General features: G+C 38.7%; 1 protein-coding gene across 8 annotated transcripts in view; it reads left to right on the forward strand.

The window, feature by feature from the left end:
• The window catches only part of RAB28 (RAB28, member RAS oncogene family), a 173,033-nt gene that overhangs the window by 66,371 nt on the left and 84,570 nt on the right, over positions 1–22,092 (forward strand). For 7 of the 8 annotated variants that reach the window (XM_039540479.1, XM_039540478.1, XM_039540476.1 and 4 more), the window contains exons 5-6: positions 15,240–15,343; positions 17,732–17,809. In XM_039540479.1, the coding sequence (XP_039396413.1) occupies positions 15,240–15,343; positions 17,732–17,809 (182 nt within the window). Of the gene's footprint in view, positions 1–15,239; positions 15,344–17,731; positions 17,810–20,531; positions 20,587–22,092 lie in introns of those variants that run through there. The other variant, XM_039540482.1, reaches the window with a different exon arrangement.

The following is a 22,092-nucleotide window of genomic DNA, read 5'->3' on the forward strand; positions in this document are numbered from 1 at the left end:
AATATACCTATTTGTTGGGCAAGTAAATTAAATTATATTGTTTTAGATGCATCCAAATTGGGGAAAATATAGAGAGAGATGTTGAAAGGGAAGCTGATCCATCCTTGGCTCATAGATATATTGGACTAGCACCATCTTCTGATTGTTTAGTACATTACATCTTTCATGCCTTTGACTAGAGCAGAAAGAACTCTACAGGAACATATTCTTTCAGTTTGGGTTTCAGTAACCTTAATACCTTAATATATTTTTCTTCTTGTGAGCTACACTGTTTATAAAATAGTTAAATATTGAATATATATTATTAGCATTTGCATTGGTTTTATTGTAGTAACTGTAAATTCTGTATTTCATTATATTGTTTAATTTATGCAGTATAGAGTAGCCTCTAATGTCAGTTCTTACAAAGAAACATTGCTTTTTGCACCAAATAATGTCTCTATTAATTGTTTATCAGTATGTCATTAGTAGATTAACCAAACCAAATTAATTTAAACTCATCCCTGGTGTCTGTGATATTTGAAATATATTTTCACTGTAGATTACAGAGAGGATTCTGATATTCTTTCTGCCAGCCAGCTGTGTTTCAAGGCACATGGTGATGGTATTAACTAGGGAGCAAGCCCAGTAAAGTTGTGGGAACAGCTACTAAGTCTCTTCATTCTAAAGGAAAATACTTTTTCTTGAATTTATATTTACTGGAATAGAGCATTTATTGTCCAAATAGGTTAATTTGAATTAAATTGAAAGACTGAAGTGCAATCATCATGGAATTAAACACCAATTTAAAAGGTTTAGAAACCAGCATTTCCGTAAAGTAAATCCTCCCCTCCCCATCACTCAAAGAGTGGGTAAGAAAATGTGAATATGAAATTGTGTAATAACTTAAGTGTTTTGGAGACTGAAACAAATGCTCTTGTACTAGTTCATTTACATAAAAAATTGTTTGTTGTGTGACTATTGTGCTTGTAAAAAGTTGACAGTTCTCAAATTGAACTCTTCTATTTATTCACGGAAAAGACACTTGGAGAGGAAATATTGTGCAAATAGAGATTCAGACAGCCACAAAATAATCACCACCATTGTCCTTACACTGTATTGTGATGCTTGTTACTTGTGTGCAGTGATTGCCATTTGTCTGATATAGTTAGTATTGGTGTCTGAGAGGCTGCTACATTTCCCAATATTTGGTCTAGTGTGCCTATGATAGATTAGATTGTATCTACAGTAACGCCTCATTTAACATTGTAGTTATGTTCCTGAAAAATGTGACTTTAAGTGAAACGATGTTAAGTGAATCCAATTTCCACATAAGAATGAATATAATTGGGGGGGGGGGGAGTAGGTTCCAGGGAATTTTTTTTCCATACAGTACAGTACTATAGTTGGGAGGTGCCCCCGCCTTACCCCACACAGGCACAGCCCACTGGCACTGGAGATAATGAGGCAGGCAAGGAGGCTGAAGGTGCTGTAGGCTAGGAGTAGCAGGTTGTGCAGCAGCACCGGCAGCTTCCCCACTCTGAAAGCACCAGGGGCAGGGGGCTCAGTCCTTGGCCCGCCCATGCCACCCCTTCTCCTAAGCCCCCACCCTTAACCCTCCTCTTCTTCCCCACCCTTTTCCCCCTTTACTCTGCACGCTGCTCCACCCCTCTCCCTCCCCTGCCTCCTGCCTGCGGCAATCAGCTGGCTTGCAGCCTTCAGGGGGGAGGAGCGAGGACATGGCGCTCAGGTTCCTCCTCCCTCCCCTGCCTCCCAAATGCCACAAGCCAGCTGATTGCCGCGGGCAGGAGGTGGGGAAGGAGGGAGGAGGTGTGCCGGGTCCTTGCTTCTCCCTGCTCCCCCCTGCCTGCGGCAATCAGTTGGCTTGCGAAGTTCAGGGGGCAAGAGGGATGGGGGAGGAGCAAGGACGTGGCGCACCTCTCCCCTCCTTCCCCTGCCTCCTGCGCGGCAATGAGCTGATTTGCAGCATTCGGGAGGCAGGGAAGGGGGAGCCTGCGCACTGAGTCCTCGCTCTTTCCCCCTCCCTCCAGAACGCTGCAAGCCAGCTGATTGCTGCGGGCAGGAGTCGGAAGGAAGAGGGGGAAGACGCTGATCTGCAGGGTCTGCTGGTGGGCGGGAGGCGCTGGGGGGGGGGTGCATAGGGGAGCTGATAGGGGAGCTGCCAGATGTGGACAAAGCAGGCAGCCAAACGACGTTATAGCGAAGCATTGCACAACTTTAAATGGAGCATGTTCTGTAATTGAGCAGGGATGTAAGACTGAAACGTTAAGCGAGAGAAAGTTAAGTGGGGAGTTACTGTAATTGGATGCCCAAATTTTATAGGATGTGTTGGTGGGTATCTTGGATTTGCTGGGGTTTTTTTTGTGTGTGTCATTTAAATATGGCATAGAAAATTGTTTTACTGACCTTGACATTTATACTGCGGTAATCACTGTGGCATCTTGAATGATTTAAATAATTATACAAATCCAGCAAAAAAAAGTTAGTCTTGGGTTTTCTTCTTTCATCACCAGCACAGGTCATGTTTCTTTCTTTCTTTCTTTCTTTCTTTCTTTCTTTCTTTCTTTCTTTCTTTCTTTCTTTCTTTCTTTCTTTCTTTCTTTCTTTCTTTCTTTCTTTCTTTCTTTCTTTCTTTCTTCCCTGTGTATAGTTATTATTAAAACGTAGTTATACATATATTGATGTTTGAGACAGAAGTAACAGTTTTAATTTACGCAACTAACTTCCATTGGTCAAGTGTCTTTATCACAAAATAACCAATAATCAATATTTACTGATTGGCACCATGGTGCGAATGTGAACACAGGTGCCAAGGAGTCAGTGGCAGGAAGGATAGTATGTTGGACAGAGCAACAGACTTGGATTCAGGAGAACAGAATTCAGTTCCTGCCTCAATGAGAGACTTTCTGTGTGACCGTGAACAAGTTACTTCATCTACCCTATACCTCATTTTCCAGTTTGTGAAATGAAGCTATCACTTCCTTACCTTGCAGGGATGTTGTGAGGAAAAAATCTTGTTAATAATTGTGAAGCACTCAGATACTCTGGTGATGAAGGCAATGTAAGTACCCGGATATCTAAGTAGCCTGTAATGGAGATTGAACAATCCTCTCCACTACGCAGTGGCAGTCTCTCCTTGAGATTAAGCTAAAGCATACAAAGGCGACATTGCTTCTGAATGAGATTGTCTACACAACAGGTTAATATTCTTTAATTTCATATCTTTAATTAATTTGTCTTAACTTTCTTGAATGTCCCTGCATTAATAAGCTCTTAGTCACGCTAGGAATTGAGGAGCTCAATGGCTGGCGATGGGACAAACCAAAACCAACAGAAAGCTTTTAAGCTTGAATTCTTGTCTCCTTCTCCCTCACTCCCTCAGAAAAGTGAAGGATAGATCATTGTTCCTGTGATATGTTTGAAATTAAAATATATTGCAATTTAACTTAATTGATCTGTCTAATTAATACTGTCTTCTTTTTTTAACATCATCCTTGTTTCTTAAAGCATTTGTGTTAGTGATAGGATTAAGAACTAAAGATGTGTCTGACATGAAGGCAAAGCAAAACACAAAAGAGATCAAGTTCAAATTATCTGTATAGACTTAGTCTGTTCAGTCAATGACTCTATGGTGCCTGTAAAATTTTCTGCCAAGAATGTATCAAAAATGAAATAAGAGGGAAATGTCCAGTTGAGAAAAATATCTTTCATCTACATAATGTAATGTTCTCTCTTTCAGTGCTTCTAAGTAAATTGTTATATAAACTTCTTGTATCTTTTTTTTTAGTTTTGAAAACAAATTTAAGCATATTCTTTTCTCCTTTTTAGAATAACTTTCTTTTGCATTTTATCCCCTTAAAAATGCTATGAAGGTTGTTTCCAAGCAATATCAACATATTTCCTTAAAATAAATGAGGTACCAAACATTTGACACACATGTTGGCATGTCCATACTAAAGCCTGCTTGCCAAGGGTGAAAGTAATATGAAACACTTACCGGTAGTAAGGGGTGGGGCCTTGAGTAGAAGGAGACGAGGCTGGGGGACAGCCTCCCCCAGCCAGCCCATCCATGCTGCCTTAATGAGAAAAGAATGCTGGCATTTCTTATATATACACTGCTACCTTGATATAACGCCACCTGATATAACACGAATTTGGATATAACGCAGTAAAGCAGCACTCCGGGGAGGCGGGGCTGTGCACTCTGGTGGATCAAAGCAAGTTCAATATAACACAGTAAGATTTTTTGGCTCCCAAAGACAGCGTTATATCGAGGTAGAGTTGTAATCTGTTTAAATATGACTTGAAAGTCCTTATTAAATCTGATTATTTTCCTTTCAGAAGATTAATCTCTAGATTAAAACCATTACAATGAACATAAAAAATACAATAAAGGAAAACTTGCCCCATTATGTTTAACTTTCACTAGTTCATGTCTTAGAAACAACTATTAGGCCTATTGCGTGAATGGCCTAATACGTACGTGTACATATGTTGCCAAGCTGATTTACTGTGTGCTTTATTCTAAGAAACCTCACCACAGATCCAAAACCTTGGTGCACATTACTTGTTTTAGAAGCAAGAGTAATCTTCATAGTTTTTATATGCTTATGCTGGTTCCATGCTCAGGAGGTGTATCTACAAAAGGAAGTCTGTGTGCAAAACCATGCAGATCTCACCTCTGCTCTCAGAATACCCTTTTGAAGCTCCTGTTATCAAGCCTTTCTGGTTTTAGAGGAGCCAGGATTGTGATGAAAAATTTCCACCTTACATTCCCTCTAGTAGGCATAAATTTTCTTGTGCCTATGTCTAGTACTCTGCCCGAATTTGGTCGTTGGTTTAAAAAGAGTTAAAATTATAAAATAAGCTGTTTTTCTTGAATTGTTCTGAAATGCATATTTTTGATACCTGTGGTTTCCTACAGAGGATGAAGCTTTAAAAATATGTTGTGTAGATTACTGGAGTTTTTGAGCTATCAATTTCCAGTATTCTGTAAAATAATTTTTAGATATTTTCATGGTTTTGTAGGAGAAAGAGGAAAAGTAATCGCTCTTCTAAAATGCTAAAATATGGCACAAGCTATTATTACTCTGCCTTAACAATTCTTCTAATATGGTATCTGATTTGTTACTATGTCCTCATAAAGAAGCATCAGCATTAGAGTGTACATGACAGTGAAAAAGTAAACACATGCTTGCAATCAAATTAATGTATTTCATCTGTCTTCAACTAATAACAATCTGTCATGCTATCTATCTGAGCAGGGGCATAAACAGTTTATTTTGTGTTTGGAATAACTTCCTGGAGGTAGTTAATGTGACATGTAGTTTGTCTGAAATGAGTATAACCAGATCAACACTCTAGATGTTTTCTCGATAACCTAAAAAATTACTGAGAAAATCTGTACTGGAACTATATTTATATTTCACTTTCAGCTTCCTTAAGTCAGACGGGTGGTATACGTTTCACTAGGACTTCACTGAAAGTGTGTTCTTTTCTTGGCATCTGATACAGTTTTAGTGTGAGAAAAGGATTACAGGCATTAATAGAAATTTAAGTATAAAAGGTTGCAGTTCCCATTCTGACACTAAGGTTCCATTGTTTATCTTTAAAGGAGAGTGCATTATATTGATGCTAATTTACAAGTGTCAAGTCAAAGCTAGTTTTTTAAAAGCAGTGTCTCTCTCTGTAGGTGATACACAGTGTATAACAGTAATGAGAAGAAATGATCTAATACTGAAATAATGCAGCTAGGTGATTGATTAACGCATATGACTCCTGCATATGTCGTGTTTACCCTTTTATCTAAATATCATAGATAAGTTTTGTTTTTTAAATGAAAAATTATGTTTAACCAGAAAATGACAGTGTACTCAGCCTGAAAATCTTACAAAATACAACTCCTCTATCTGGTGCATCCAAATAGTTGTTAAATTTAAGGGCTAATTAGTAGCTCCCGGACTTAGCTGGGGAGCAATAGGGCACAGAGTAATAGATTCATGCAGAAGAGAGCTATAACTTTGGGGTGCCGGGAAATACAAGGGAAGGAACCAGATAGCACTAGTGGCCTAGGAGGGACTGTATCTGGCCAGGACTTTGGGCCCTGCCAGTCAGCAGCCTGGTAGGACATTGCTAAAGAGCACGCCAGCTAGACCTAGTAAACAGGTGCAGTAAATCCTGTCGCCCAGCATATATCTCCTAATACCCCAGTGGCATCATGCCTTAAGGCATGATATATTAAAGCACTTCTGCTATGGTGGTGCCCCTTCTCCTTCTCCCTAGTGCATTAATACCTAAGCACAACAAAACATGAACCTTAAGTATCTGAGGTGAAGTTAAAATGACTGTAGTGTTTGAACTACATTGTTTCCCTACATTGTTTTCCCATACAAACCAGAAAGAAGACAATTCACTTCATCACTTTATTGTCTGATTGAGTTAAGATGCTCGAGTTAAAAATTTCTAGTGAAAAAGGCCATCTGACCCTTTAGTAAGCAAATAAGATGAAAAAGAAAAAATATTATATATTGGCCATTTAGATAGTGACCCAGGAGTATTTTAGAAGAGAAAATATGTACATAATATTAAGCACATGTAAATGAAATTAATAAATTATTAGTGCATTTTACTTGTCATGTCTGTGTGGGCTAATTGTGATAGCTCATTGTTTATACTTTGTGTAATTTTATAACTTGTATGAACAGCTGCAAATACTTTGCAGAAAGAGTTATATTCCATTTTCGACAACATACTCTATAAAAGAATATACTTGTAAGCAGGGCTATAGATTAATAAGAATGTGTATTCATAACTTAAACTTCCCTTAATTACAGTTAACTATGAAACTGTGAAATTGTCCATTTTAATGATAAAATCAGATAGTTGTAAATGCATGTACTAGTGCAAACTTATACGCCAAATAATGTAACATTGATATGTGAAAGTTTAAGCATAAAGATGAGAATTGTTTATTAATGATGGATGCCCTCACAATACAGTTAGCACAACTGTACATTTTTAAATTAAAGAGGTATCAGATTTAGACTGGGGAAGCCCTTGTGAAATGACCTTTACAAATCAAATGTGTTAATGTATATGGTTTTTAAAAAATGGATAGCCAAGCAATTAGTGGTAGATACAGTATCTTGACATAAGCATAGTTCAGGTTCTCTATATGGCAGTGGTGCCATATAGGTTTGATGAATAGTCTGGAGATCCATGAGAAACCCCAGCAAACCATTAAATACACACATACACTGGTCTTGCCTAATATGGATAGTGCCTGATCCTTTCCACTGCTCCTACCACCCAACACAAGCATCATGGCTGTTTCCTGAGCTGCCTTTAGATTGCCTTGTGAGCTGTATGCTCCTGTTTCCTCCACTGTTGTGTGGCATTCATGCAGAATTGTAACCCTGCCCTGCCCCTAATCCAGCAAACTCTCTCATTCCCTGTGGAGTTCTGGGTAGTGTTGGTGCAGAATGCTGGCAGCCATATGGTGACTGGAGATTACTACTATATGGAGCTACTTTTCCCATCTGTGTGGGCCTTTGAACCGTATTTCTGCATAATTGCGTCTCTCTCTGTGGCATAGGGCCATTTGAAAGTATGTGTAATTATTGGTTTTTGTAGGTTTTTGAGTTGTTACTGTTATTCTCAGAACTTGTCATTTATCAGCCGTGAGATGACTGACTATTTTTGAAATATCTTTACCATAACATACAGTATTTTACTGATTGCCCAATAAAACATCTTTTGGCACTTATTGGCCTGTTGCAGTAGTAACTAGCTTTGTTACAGCTCTATATAGTAAGTTACATTAAACAGGCTTTATTACTGTGTCTTATTTTGAGACAATAAACATGTCCCTACTGGGACTTAGTGTCAGGTTTTTATTTGTTGAAATCAACTTCTGCTAAGCTAGTAAAATTAGTCCCTGTTTTATTTTTTTGATATCAATGGGCTAGAGGTAATTAAACTGTTCTGATTATTAGATTTTTGCATGTTTACAGTGGATTGGAATGTAAATGAAAGACAGTTGGTAAGTGGTCTGCTGCAAGTTTTTTTTTATTTTGGTATATTGGGGTTGCCACCTAAATGGTGCAAATGAAATGAGTTTAGGATCAGTTTAGTTTCTGGTGTCCACATCACAAAGCTATGACTGATTTTAATGCAGCTGGAAGCTTGTGCTTGGGAGAGGCTCAAGGCGGAAACAGCAGAAGCATTCGATCAAGACTGACGCGCTCTGGAGGTTGCACAGGTCTTTTTGCGGTTCATCTGACATTTACCAGTGTTTGCCTGTACCAATGCACCTAACTTGGTTTAACCTATTAATAGAAAATTACTGTGGCTTATTCCTAATTGCACTTATAAAGTTATGCTGTGTTGACTGAGAACATACTCTGTTTTCTTGTTTTTGCTTAGTATTTTTCATACTCTTGTGTGATACATACTATATGTATAATATCATATTCTCTATTCTGCTTTCCTTTACTTTTTGAGGTTCTGCATTGCTTTTCAGCCTTTTCACTGCAAATAAATGTGACAAACAGCAGTATTTTGGAGGAAGACTTAGATGTTGTTCATCACCTACAACCCAAAGTTGTGATCTTCTCAAGTCTCCCAAGTTAAGTAGCATCAATTGAGATCAGAACTAACACGGCTACCCCTCTGATAAAAGGAAGCCTAGGTGTTTCAAGAAGTGGTATTGGTAATTTAGCAGGTGTTACTTTTCATTCTGAATCATTTCTGAGCCAATATCTTCACCATGATAAGGGAGCATAACTAGCCAGTCATCTGCTCTGTCCCTGTTGCTATTAATTCAAAGAAAGATACACTCTCAAGATAAAGAATTCTGGGCGAAATTCTGGCTGAAGCTTGCTCTCAGATTATAGTGGACCTCCAAATGGGTACCTACGTCCAATAGGCTGCAAAAGTAGTGTTAATATACATCCCTTATTCAGGTCAAGACCAGCCCTGTGCGTAACCCATTTATGCAGTCTGTTCCTGTCAACTGTAACTTGAAAAGATACTTAAACAAAAGTCTTGCTCTGTTTACTTCGTTTTCTAAGTCCATATGCCATCTGATTTAATCAGAACCAGAGTTTTGCATTCCTCAAAATGCAGATATAGTGTTATTTATTCTAGCAGGTTTTTAGTTGAAACTTTGGACTGAATTGCTCTTCTACAGCAGGTAAGCCATTCCTTGTGTGCGAATAACATGGCTTTTGCACAGCAAAATATCATCTTTGTATATGAAAATTCAGAAGTATTGCTTGAATTCCAATTTTAAGAAATTATCTGTCTGAAAGTACTTTTAGTTCCTCTATCATTGTCTGATGTAGGAGCAAGCAAGCATAGTTATTCCCCCAAATAGGAAATATTTCATAGCAGGCACTTAGGAATAATGCTTTCCAATATGGCGGGGCACTTCTTCCATCATGCTGAGTAGTAATACATAAAAGGAGTTTTGAAGACAAAAATTAAAACATAAAAATGTAGGGTTGAAAGGGACCTTGGAAGGTCATCAAGTCCAGCCTCCTGCACTGAGGCAGAACCAAGTAAACCTAGATCATTCCTCACAGGCGTGTTTGTCCAACCTGTTCTTAAAACTTCCAATGACAGAGATTCCACAGTTTCCCTTGGGAGCCTATTCCAGAACTTAACAACCTGTATAGTTAGAAAGATTTTCCTAATACCTAACCTAAATTGCCTTTGCTGCAGATTAAGCCCATTACTTCTTGTCCTGATTTCAGGGGACATGGAGAACAGTTGATCACCATCCTCCTTATAACAGCCCTTAACATATTTGAAGACTGTATTCAGGTTTCCCCTCAGCCTTCTTTTCTCAAGATGAAATGTGCCCAGTTTTTTAATCTTTCCTCATAGGTCAGGTTTTCTAAACCTTTGATCATTTTTGTTGTTCTCCTCTAGACTCTCTCTAGTTTGTCCACATCTTTCCTAAAGTGTAGCCCTCAGAAGTGGACATGGTACTCAAGCTGAGACCTCACCTTTGCCAAGTAGAACAAGACTTTTATCTCCCATGTCTTAGATACAACATTCCTGTTAATGCACACCAGAATTATTAGTCTGTTTCAAAATTGCATCTGACTGTTGACTCATATTCAATTTGTGATCCACTATAACTCCTAGATCTCTTCAGCGGTATTACCACCTACCTACTTTTGGGGGCAGGAGGGAGTGGGGAAGAGTGAGGACTCCACATGCAGGCTTCCCCTACCTCCCCTGCCTCCTGCCCGGGGCAATCAGCTGGCTTGCGGTGTTTAGAAGGGAGGGGAGGGGAGGGATGGGGGGAGGAGCGAGGATGTAGCTTGGGAAGTAAAGGGGGAGGAGGTGGTGGAGGAGAGAAGAAGCAGGTCAAGGATGGGGACTTAGAGGAAGTGGGGAGTGGGTGGGCTGAGGGTTGAGCCCCACCCCCCCGCCCCTGGTGCTTGCAGAGTAGGGGAAGCTGCCGCTGCTGCACAATGTGCTTCTCCTAGCCTACAGCACCTTCAGCCTCCTTGCCTGCCTCATCTCCAGTGCCAGTGGGCTGTACCTGTGTAGGGTAAGGCAGGGGCACCTCTCAACTATAGTGCAGTACCTGTATTAAATTGCTTGTTTAAAATGTATATAATGCCTTTTATCTGGCAAAAAAAATTTCCCTGGAACCTAACCCCCGTATTTACATTAATTCTTATGGGGAAATTGGATTAGCTTAACATCGTTTCACTTAAAGTTGCATTTTTCAGGAACATAACTACAATGTTAAGTGAGGAGTTACTGTACTGACTAGAAAATTGTCCGTATTATGAGAGAACAGGTTATTTCTATTTACAGAATCACTGACTGCCATAATACATTCTTAAATAACTTGGTGTGGAATCAAATCACTTGTAGAAAGAATGTAATTTTGGTTGTTAATGTAACAATCTTACTTCTTCAGTACTTTCCAACTGGTGGGCACAGAATGAGACAGTAAATGAGCAAATAGTTACGGGTAAGCCTCCATGAACAGTGTGGAATGCATCACAGATTAAAACTGTCCTTGGTAGTTACCACAAACTCTTCTCTGGCTTCAGGGATCCATTTCCCACCCCATTCCTCTCACCACGGAGACATGGCCACCATCTAATCTTGTCTCTTAATTTGTCACTGAACGTGTTCCAGTTAGGTGCGATCTTCTTCCTGCTTTAATAATTTCATTTCAGTGACTTTGGATACACTTACTCAGTGTTTTAGCTACCTGGATTAAATGTATGGATTAGCCAACCTTCACAGCTATGGATGATAGTGTCATGCTACCCACTAGGTTCATAAAATGGAAAAAAAGAAATTCAGTACATGAGAGAGAGAACCAAAGATTTAGAGAATCAAATTGACAGGGATAATCTTCACTTAATTGGAATTCTGGAGGGCTCGGAAAGATTTGAACCTTTGGCCTTTTTGAATCTTGTACAGTCAAACCTTGCAATAACGCGCCCCGACATAATGCGAAATCGCATATAACACAATCACAGGTTGGCTCCCCTTTAAGGTATAATACAGTACGGTACTGTACCAATGATCCCCAACAGCATGGCAGGGGAGAGAAGCAGCAGCCCCGCACCTGCTGGGGACAGAGAACTCCGGGGCTGCGGGCGCCGGTGCTCTCTGTCCCTGGCAGGCGCGGGGCCGCAGCTTCTCTCCGGCTTCAAGAGGAGCCGGGGCTCCCCGCCTGCCGGGGACAGAGAGAACCGGCGTCCGCAGCCCCGGAGTTCTCTGTCCCCAGCAGGTGGGGAGCCGCGGCTCCTCTCCCCTGCTGGGCACTAGGGGCACTAGGCGGCGCACATCAGTGTACTGCGTTGGGGACCACTGACAAAACCCCGCTATACCGCGACCCCGCATTTAGCACGATGGAAGTTTTTGGACCCCAAACATCGCATTATAGCGGGGTTTCACTGTATATCTCAAAATGGGTATGAATATACTCAATGGTAATATTGTAACTGATAGATCACATTGTGAACACCAGTGAAGTTGCTTCTTCCAAGACAAAGAGAAAATACAACTAGCAGCTAGAAAGACGAGGGAGAGTATGCTGGACAATAGCATGGTTTGGGTTTTCCATGATTCATGGCTGGCATAATAGCCAAGTGTAGGAAATGTAATTATGTTTTGCACAAAACTATATAACAAAGATATTAAATTCACTATGGGGTATACTTCTGCTTTGAAAATATTGGGCCCCTCCATTGCACCTTCACTTCTGTATCTGCATAAGAAGCAGGCCAGTATCTGCTGGAGGATTATTCAAAGGAAGATAAGTAATAATAGTTACTGCCTTTTGTTTTTGTTTTCAGCATGTTATGTTATACTAAGTCAGTTACATTGCTTACTGGTTGCTAGTGACCTCCTGTTATGGATCTCACTGTAGGCACTGCTTTCCCATTTGTTCTCTCTGTAACAGACTTACCTCTTTCCTCCTTCTTTCCCATGTTCTTCCTCTGTTAACTTTCCTCTTTCTCATTTGTCTAATCTGAGATGTAGTTTATATTGTTCTATTTTTCGTTCTGGGCACAAAGCCACATGGTATCTAAACATTCATATCAAACCACCTACAATACCATTCTTATACTGAAATAAAGCTTTATGCAGATAGTATGTTACATCTTGCCCTACAATCTGCATTGGCTATCACATAGTTTCAGCATGGATTTTAAGGTGGTGGTGAAGTGGGACTACTTGTGTGCTTAAAGTTAGGCCTGTGCTTAAGAACCGTGCTGGATCAAGGCCTTCGACCCCTTACCCAATACCTTACATTTCCTGATTAAACTAAGTAAAAACCAATAAAGTACTTTGCTGAACTGAGACCTAAATCACTTGGCCTTGGCAACCTGAAGAAACTTCTCTCTGATGGATACCATGGCAGTTGCAATCAGTGGAGCTGCTTGAACTGAGCTCTCCTGGTTTAAAAGGGAGAAAGAGCTCTGCAGGGCAATTTTTGTGAGGGAGCTGCCACTGACTTCGGAATTTCTTCCCTTAGACCAATAGATCCTGAATTTGTCAAAGCATGCTGTGGCACTTCTCTATTCTCTAATATTTTTGTGGGGAGAGAGCAGTTGTCACTCTTCTAGGAGTCACTGGTAGGTTTAAATGGCATCAATGGCAGAGTCAATGTATTAAGCAAAATTTTCTTGTGTGTTCAGTATTTGTACAGGTGCATAGCATTTGGATATGCACTTTTAATAGTACATTTAAAGAAATATAATAAAATAAAATTGGAGGCTGGGCTGAGGCCTCTCTAAAAATTTGGCCCATTAAGATTGAATTAAAAAAAACAAAATCCTTTCTTCCCCCCCTCCCCCCCTCCCCCCAAAAAAGTTCTCCACCAGGTGTGGTGGTGTAGTTCCCTCCCACACAGCTACGTTACATCTAAAATGTGAAGACTAAAAATAGTGAAAGAAAATATTCTATATTTTCCATCTAAAAGATTTCTTGGCACAAGCCACCTCTTGTAGTAGATGTTCTTTTAAAGAGAAGAAAAAAGCAGTTGCTATATTAGCTGTATATGTTTTTTTTTAAATTGGTTATTGACTTCATTTGAGACTTAACTGTATTTTTTCTTTCTATTTTTTTGTTAAATAAGTATTCTAGCTTCAATATTATGATAAACCAGTACTATAAACATTACTGTTAATAGCTTAGTATTTTAGTCCTCCACAAATTAATGCCTGTGGTAGATGGATGATTTTAGGCCTGTTCTTGTAAACAAGGCCTCAGTGATGTGTAAGGAAAAGCAACATGTGGCAAAAAGCTCCACATTAACCAAGGTAAGCTGTATAAATGGGGTATAGGAATCTCCTGTTGGATCAAAAATCTTGCAGAAAAAATCTCCAGAGTCTACAAATTAAAGACCTCCAATATCATTTTTAAATAAAGCCTTTTATGTAGTATGAGAAAAAAAATTCAGTTGATAGTCAAATGACACTATTATGCAGCCTTACTAGATTTGCAAATTTACAAGTTTTTACAAGTCAGTTGGGTCCCTTCCTCAGGAAATCAGTTTAAGTTTTTTTTCCTGTATTGACTCAAAGAGCCTAGTTGTCCTTAAATCCTTGTGAATATATTTGCCTTATAATTTGACGGCATTGAGTCAACACCCTTATAGGGACTGTAATGCAATAAAAAGAGAAACTGTTCAATATAGCTTCCAGTTATCCTAGGATCAGATTTGGAGAAATTGGAATGTACACAATAAAACTTGTACAAGACTTGAGTTCCATGTTGTGTTTTAAGCACCCAGTGCATTTCAATGAAACATATTGTTTAACAGCTTTGCTCTACTTCCAATGGGTATATAATGGGAAAAATGAAAATAATGCACACCACTCTTAAAATATGTATTTTTATGTTGTTTAATACAGCTTTCTGAAGTATATCTTTGTAGAATTGAAAACTCCACTTACAAATAAATGAATGTCAATATTTATTCAGGTTTCAGAGTGGTAGCCATGTTAGTCTGTATTAGCAAAAAGAATGAAGAATACTTGTGAAACCTTAGAGACTAACAAACTTATTTGGGCATACACTTTCTTGGGCTAAAACCCACTGCATGCAGTGGAAAATACAGTAGGAAGATATATATGCATGCATCTCATGAAGTGGGTTTTAGCCCACGAAAGCTTATGCCCAAATAAATTTGTTAATATTTATTCAGTGCGATTTTAGTGGACTTTAATGTAACAGACATTTTTGCTGTACCACTTTGTATTAACATTCTTTATAACTCATTTACATTTTTAATTTGGAAGCAAACTATATGGAAGCAGATTTGTATCTGTAAACTTTACCTTTATTTTGCAACAGTATTTGAATAACATTAGAATTTTCATAGTGTATCACATTTGCATGCAGAATATTTGAGGCTTAGTTTTACCCTCAGACTAACATACATGGCTCTTAATAGAGACAATAGGAACTGCATGTATGCGCCTGAGCATGGAATTTGGCCTTTATTTTTAAATGAGTTTATTGCATTTCACAGTTCAATTTTTATTGTAATTTATTTTTACATGTACACATAGAAATTTCAAGTAATGGGTTATTTTTCCTTTAGCAAATAATTATAAAAACAAAAGGTTTTCATTTGTATGAAGGAAAGATTGTATCTGTTGTAAATATTTTCAAGGAATAACTGCTGAGACAGGTATCTAAATAAATGGGCTCCATTATAGTAATTTCTCCTTTGAACCTTTTTATAGTTGATTTGGAGCACATGCGAACAGTGAAAACTGACAAACACCAACGATTTTGCCAGGAAAATGGTTTCAGTAGCCATTTTGTGTCAGCCAAGACAGGTGATTCTGTAAGTAAGACAAATCAAATAATTATAATTTCTTTTTGAAAACTGTAACTCTGGAATGTGATGTGGTAATTTCACTGCACTCCAACTATCAAGCAATCCAGAATTTCTAGTCAATGCAGAGTGCACTTGCTTTCCTAGTGGAGTAGATCATCAGTATAGTATATTATAATGATGCTTTGTTAATTACAGTGAGTTCTCATCTGCTTTTGAAATTCCACATATTGGCTGTAATCTATAAATGGTTTGATATCTGGCTACCTTGCACACTGCCTCTTTGTCTTCTATGCATAGCATGACAGCTGTGATGAGCTGAATCTCTCTTTGCTGCCAGTCTAGTCTCTAGGAGTATTGTCTTGAGGTCTGGACAGTAGAGGGTCCCTAGCCAATGGATACACTCCCTCTGGTGGTTCATTGAAGCTTAATTTACTGATCTTCAGAACACAGTTAAATGAATTTTTGGTTCATTATTTGACTGTGAACCATAATTAGGCTTGTGTGGTTGGTTAGATGAGACAGGAAGAACTTTTGTGCTAACTATTACAGGCAGTTTAAATAAATATAGTGTTGCGTTTAACTTTTGTTACACACCTTGATGTTATGGCAATGGGCATGAAAAGCCATAAAAACAATCTCACTGTCTCCTTAGTGGAAGTCGTCATATTTAATAAATGATTTACTACCCTGGCTAGATCATTGAATAATAAAAAATACTTTTTAATGTACAAAATGAATTATGTTTTAAAAATGGAGTAATCAAATATTGTGGATTAAGATTCTTATTCAAAGAACATAAAATTATAATAAAATTCAAAAATTAATCTTACAGGTTTCTAATTGAGGTTATTAAGTTATGACTATCAACATTTCTGTTATAAACACAGATTATCAGGGGTTTCTAAATTGGCCATAAAACCTGGTTCTCATAAAATTTTGTATAAAAGTCTGTGCTCCAAGCACTTTGTGAGATTTAGTTAATTTTTTTAAGTGTAACTTTTTGTTTTAGAACAAACAAAAAACTAAACATTTTGCAATTTTAATGCCATACTCACTATAGTACGTACATTCTATAATATGTTCTTTTTTCAAATAGTCAGCATCTCCTTTTCAAACTGATTTGATACATTGTCAGTGACGAGCAAATTAACAGTTCTTTTTTTGTAATTGATATAGTTAATATTGAAATTTGTGAAAGAATCTTTCTAGTTTTCTTTTTCACTGATCCCCAAATTATGGAAGTGTTTCATAGAGTTTCTTTGAGTTTTTTAACTTCCTGGCCAGAAACATACGGATACTTGAACATAAAAGAATACATTACACGGAAGTATCTGTTTCTCTTGTGAGCAGCTACTTATAATGTTAAAGTGAAAACTTCTACTCCATTCTTAAATCTTCTGGGTGAGTGTATTCAGTCTAAAAGAGTTCAGTATTACCCATTTTAATGCCAGTGTAAATATGGACTGGCTGAAATATTTTAACTAATTATTTTGCTACTGTCCCACAGTAGAACAGAGGACTTTCCAAATCTCCTAGAATCCAATCCTTCTGGGAGCTGTGCTGGGAACTGGTGGTAGATATCCACAGAGCATTGCAAATTAAATGATTTAGATCAGGGATCTCTTGTTGCAGGGCAAAAGTGCAAGGACTTTTAAATCGACTCTGTGTGGATGTGATTCGGTTCTTTAACTGGTTGTATCCAACCAATTCCAGGACAAAAAATATAATATTGTAGCATAGGCACAGCCCAAGTGTCTTGTCTAGGGAAAGTTTAACTTTTTAAAAGGGGTTTTATGCAACGTGTCCATCTTGTTTTATTGTCCAAGTCAGATTCAGTGCCAGGCTGCCACATATTTTAAATGCAGCATGTTGTTAATGAGATAATGCTATTTCTTAAAAGCCATTATGGATTTAAGACACTGTCCTGCAAACACTTACACATGTGCCTAACTTTAAGTGGGGCATGCAGGATAGGGGCCCCAGTAGTGTATATGCTAAACCCTATTGTTCTGAGGTACAGAAACCCATATTTCTGCTGCACAATATACTGGTAGAATATTTTTCAAGCAAACAGTGAATACCCGTATTCATATTTTGCAACACTAACCATTATATTTGAAAGGGGTTTTGTATAAGCGCTTGTTTAAACTTAAGTCTCTGGAGACAAAGTAGAAGTGTTGCCTAACAATCCAGCATGCTGTTCGTTCCCTTATATCATTGCTGAATTATTTTAAACAGCATTGAATTTACCAGATGAAGTTATTTTCAGATCTGTTTTGCACAGGTCATATTTTTGCATATCTCATTGTTTACAGTTCAGGAAAGGTTTGATGTATTTAAAAGTAACTTGAGGATGTCTGTTTTTAATCATTTACGCTCTATTTTTTTATGTAGGTCTTCCTGTGTTTTCAGAGAATTACTGCTGACATCCTTGGCATCAAATTAAACAAAGCAGAAATGGAACAATCACAGGTGATTGTCCTGCATACCTTGCTTTTATTAGATATTTTCTTGGTGTTTAAAAAAAAATCTGAATACAAATGAATAATAAATTTTCCTTCAAGGTAAGTTGCATCCCATTTGTGCTTGAGTCAGTTGTATGCTTCTATTACAGCCTTCCATATATGTTCATTCCTTATATATGTGTAGTTTAAAAACATTTTGAACGTACAAAATTTGTGTCCTGCTAAATTAGAAAAAAAATTAATTCAAAAGCTTTTTCTGGTTAAAAATAGCATAACTATATCATATACATTCGAGTGTGTGTTTATATACCTATATATAGTTTTATTGTATCTTTAAATTATGGTGCCTGACACACTAATTGCATTTACAGTGTGCTCAGTACTTTACATGGTACAAAAACATACAGTTCCAGTCCTCAGAAACACAAGTCAGAACACACTGAGAAATCCAAAAGCAGGAACAAACTTGGAGGGTTTAATTAGATATAGATATAGGTATATAGTGTTAGATATATAGAAACAGAGACATTGTCAAATGTACATATGCTTTAATTAAACACTAGGTATGATTATATGGCACTTATGTCCTTATTTGTAGCTCTGTACTTTTTTTTAATAAAATGTATTTTAAAGAGTTATAGGTTTAAAAAAAAGAAATAGAGGGTATACATTTATATGGATATAAATGTTGCACATTTACATAATTTTAAACAATATCTTGTTAAAGTGGAAAAAGATCTTGCATTTGGTTCACACAGTCAGAAAAAAACCCATTCGTATAGTACAGTATGTTAAGGCCAGATTTTGGTTCATTCTTTGTACCCACACAACGAAGTCAGGGGGCACAAAATTTTTCCTTTTTGCCTCTGTGTTGCCTGCCCATCCCAAAGAAGGAAAAGCAGCCTCTTCAAAGTAACTACTCTCCACCCTACAAAGGTGGGTGGATGGGGAGGTATTGGACTTTTGGCTCCAGAGCCTCTAATGCTAATGCATTAGGCAACCCAGTTGTACTGGCACCCTAGGTAGGGTTGCCACCTGTCCAGGTTTTCCCCAGATCATCCCTTTTTTGAGGTAGCTCCGTAAGGGTGCTCAGTCTAAACTGCCAGCTGTCCCTTTTTCTGTGTTCAGGATCATCCAAGGTGTCCTGGTCTTCTGTACCTCAGGGGTTTCAACCCTAACCCCAGGGGACATGTGCTGTGCTAGGTATAGCATAGTTTTACTGAATTCAGTAAATCATCATAGTTCCATTAATGTGACACTGATTTATATCAGGTGAGAATCAAGCCCATCATGTTAAAATGGCTGTGAAGAAATTGTTGCTTATTCTTTATGAAGAGTTTGTGATATGCATTTTTAATTAGCTTCCTGGAAGTACCAATCCCCAAAAAATCTTCATTTAAAGATATTTCAGTATTAAAGTATCTCATTGCATTCAGCTTCTCTGTGTGTTAGGTACCTCAGTGCTGTGTCCTGTGGCTATTGATTAATTACTGGTGTATCGGACACAACAGGAGAATTTTGGTGGCAAAAAAGCCCATCAAGAACTAACACTAGGTGTGTTTCACATTGGACAATTTTATCTTAGTGACATTCTCCAATCACATGTGGGGGATTGTCTTCTGTTTCCTCTAGTTTCAGTAGGGACTGAGGGTGAGAGAATAGATCCCAGCAACAGTTGTGAGCTTGATCTCCTAAGGAAGCCCTTGCCCACACTCCTAAATTGATAGCTAGGGATGTGACTATGGTGACTTCTGTATGAGCACATAGTTCAGCTGCTTCAGGCCCCTTTTGGGCTATGACTGTTGTCCCTGCCAGCAGGTATATGGGATCTTGGGGAGCAATTACCACACGGGTGGGGTGCAAATTAATTTCTTTATTAAAGGAAAAAGGAAGTGGTGGGAATTTAATAATGAAATACAATGGGATGGGGTGTATAGGGTGTTTACAATAGACGATGGTGGGGGGGGGTTCTTATTGAACAGTGTAGGGAGTTCTAACAGTGGGGTACAGTAAGTGGGGTTTAGCACAATGGGATACAGTACAGTTAATAAGCAACTCAACTTTATATAGGAACAGCTCTAGATACAGTGTGGAATGTAAAACATACCAAAAGGAGATGCAGAATAAAATGGTAGCTTCTATATAGAATGGTCAACTATCTTAGATAGAATGTGTTAAGTGGTTGGTGGCCTTATACACAATGTAACACAATAGTATTAACGCAAATACAAAGTATATCAGAAAGGTGGAAGTAAAATGTGAATCACAGTGCAATAATACAATATGAGTGATAAGTGAAATTATGCAGTGTAGACTTAATTTGTGAGGCTGTGATAGCAAGAGTGTACCCAAAGGCTGGGTCAAGAAACAGGAGTGGGGGGGGGGGGAATGATAGTGGCAACTGATGAGAGATGCAGCTGCAGGCAGCGAGAGACTCTGAAGCCCTGCGAGGTAAGGACAACAGAGCAGTGTGTGTGCGGGGGGGATTTGGGAAGTTCAGATGGTGATGCAGACACAGGGGAAAAAGGCAGCAGGGGGGTTTGGGAAGTTCAGAGGTGATGCAGACACAGGGGAAAAAGGCAGCAGGGGGTTGGAGCAGCAAGAACCTTATCTATCCTCTAACTTAATCAAACTTATATAAAATGACAAGCAGCTTCTACAAAGTAACAAAACAGGTACAGAATACAATCAGGCAATGACTTTTTAAATCTATCTTAACCAACGACTAGGCAAAACAACAAATATCACAATTCTAAGCAAACTATAACAAGCAGCTATATGGAGCAACAAAACAACGAACTATAACAATGCAGGTGAGACTTACAAGCTTTATAATCTTAACAAACTATGACTTATTAAACTAAAGAAACAAAATCTATGGTGCACCTTATGCTATGGGGAAGTTACAGAGGGCAGAGTGGTATGTGCCCAGAATACAGCTCCCAAGGCAGCCCCCAAGGAAGCCAAGGGAGATGGCTGCAGCAGTGGATACAGCTGGAAACAGTGAGTCCAAGACAAAGCCCACAGGAGCAGAGCTTAGCAGCAGCACAAACTTACTTTTAGTGGCAGAGTGCCACGGAGTTTAAGAGAGAGGTTTTAAAACACAGACCAAGGTTTAGCTTGAGTCTGTGTGCTGGGGAGACAGAGCCAGCAGCTAAAATAATAAAATAAAAGTACAGAAAGTTTCACAGAGGGATTCTTACCAGCCCCCAACGCAGCAGCAGAGGCAGAAGCAGCAAGAACATCAGAAGGCTTGGTATAGTCTAGATAATCAGGAGATCTCTCAGGCAGCAATTCGTTCTTTGTGAGGGGGGGTTCAAAAAATGGGGGTACGCTCAAAAATAAAACGAGAGCAGAGAAAGGAACCCCCAGAACCCCTGGCTGATCAGACCAGGCAGCAATGCAGGAATCTTTCTAAAGTCTGTTCAGAAAATGTCTGTTTATAAAGGCAAACCCAAGCAGCTTCCCGCCAGTAATTCTGATTGGCTCCCCCTCTTACAGGGAGGCGAGAAGGCAGGGAGGAGACTGCAGGCAGCCACAGGCATGTCTGGGCAAGTCCTGTGCAATAGGTGACTCAAAAGAACATGAGGTCTATGACTCATGCCCAGGATCTTAAAAACACAATAGGTCTTGCAGCTCTGGACATTGCCTACCCTACACCAAGCCCAGGTTTTAACAAGGTGATAACAGGACTAACCCTTTGAACAGGGCAGTGGTCCCACTTAGCACAAGTGGCCATCCCCTTTAGAAGGGCAATGGCTCTTGTTAAACAACTTAAGGGGCCCTCCCTTTGAGAAGGGCAGAGGCCCTGGTAAACAACTTAACAGCCAAGGAGGGGCGGCCACAGAGGCGAACAAGAACAAAATGGAGTAAGGGGACAGCTTTAAGAAACAAAATGGAGCTGTAACAGACAACTGTATTTAAAAAATGCGGTGAACATTTTGTGTCATTCTGTGTTTGTCACATACACAATAGCATTAATTGAGAAAAAATATATTTTTTCCATTTTTTGTCCCCGGAATAGGAAAAGCAGTTAGTTCACATTAATGAAGGAAAACTGTTTAGGAGAAAAACATTTAAAAGAATGTCAATCCTCTCATTAAAAACATTCCTATTTTTTCTAAATTCCATTTTAAAAAAATAATTTCCCTTTCAGGTTGACTGTGCACAAACATCCAACCCAAAAGGATTTTACACACACAGTTTCATAAACCACTGAAAATAAGGATTAAAATACAGAGTTTAACTTTTATAGTATCATGATGTTATGAGATTATAATACATATATTT

Source organism: Mauremys reevesii, linkage group 5 (assembly GCF_016161935.1).
Source record: "Mauremys reevesii isolate NIE-2019 linkage group 5, ASM1616193v1, whole genome shotgun sequence".
Classification (NCBI taxonomy): Eukaryota; Metazoa; Chordata; order Testudines; family Geoemydidae; genus Mauremys; species Mauremys reevesii.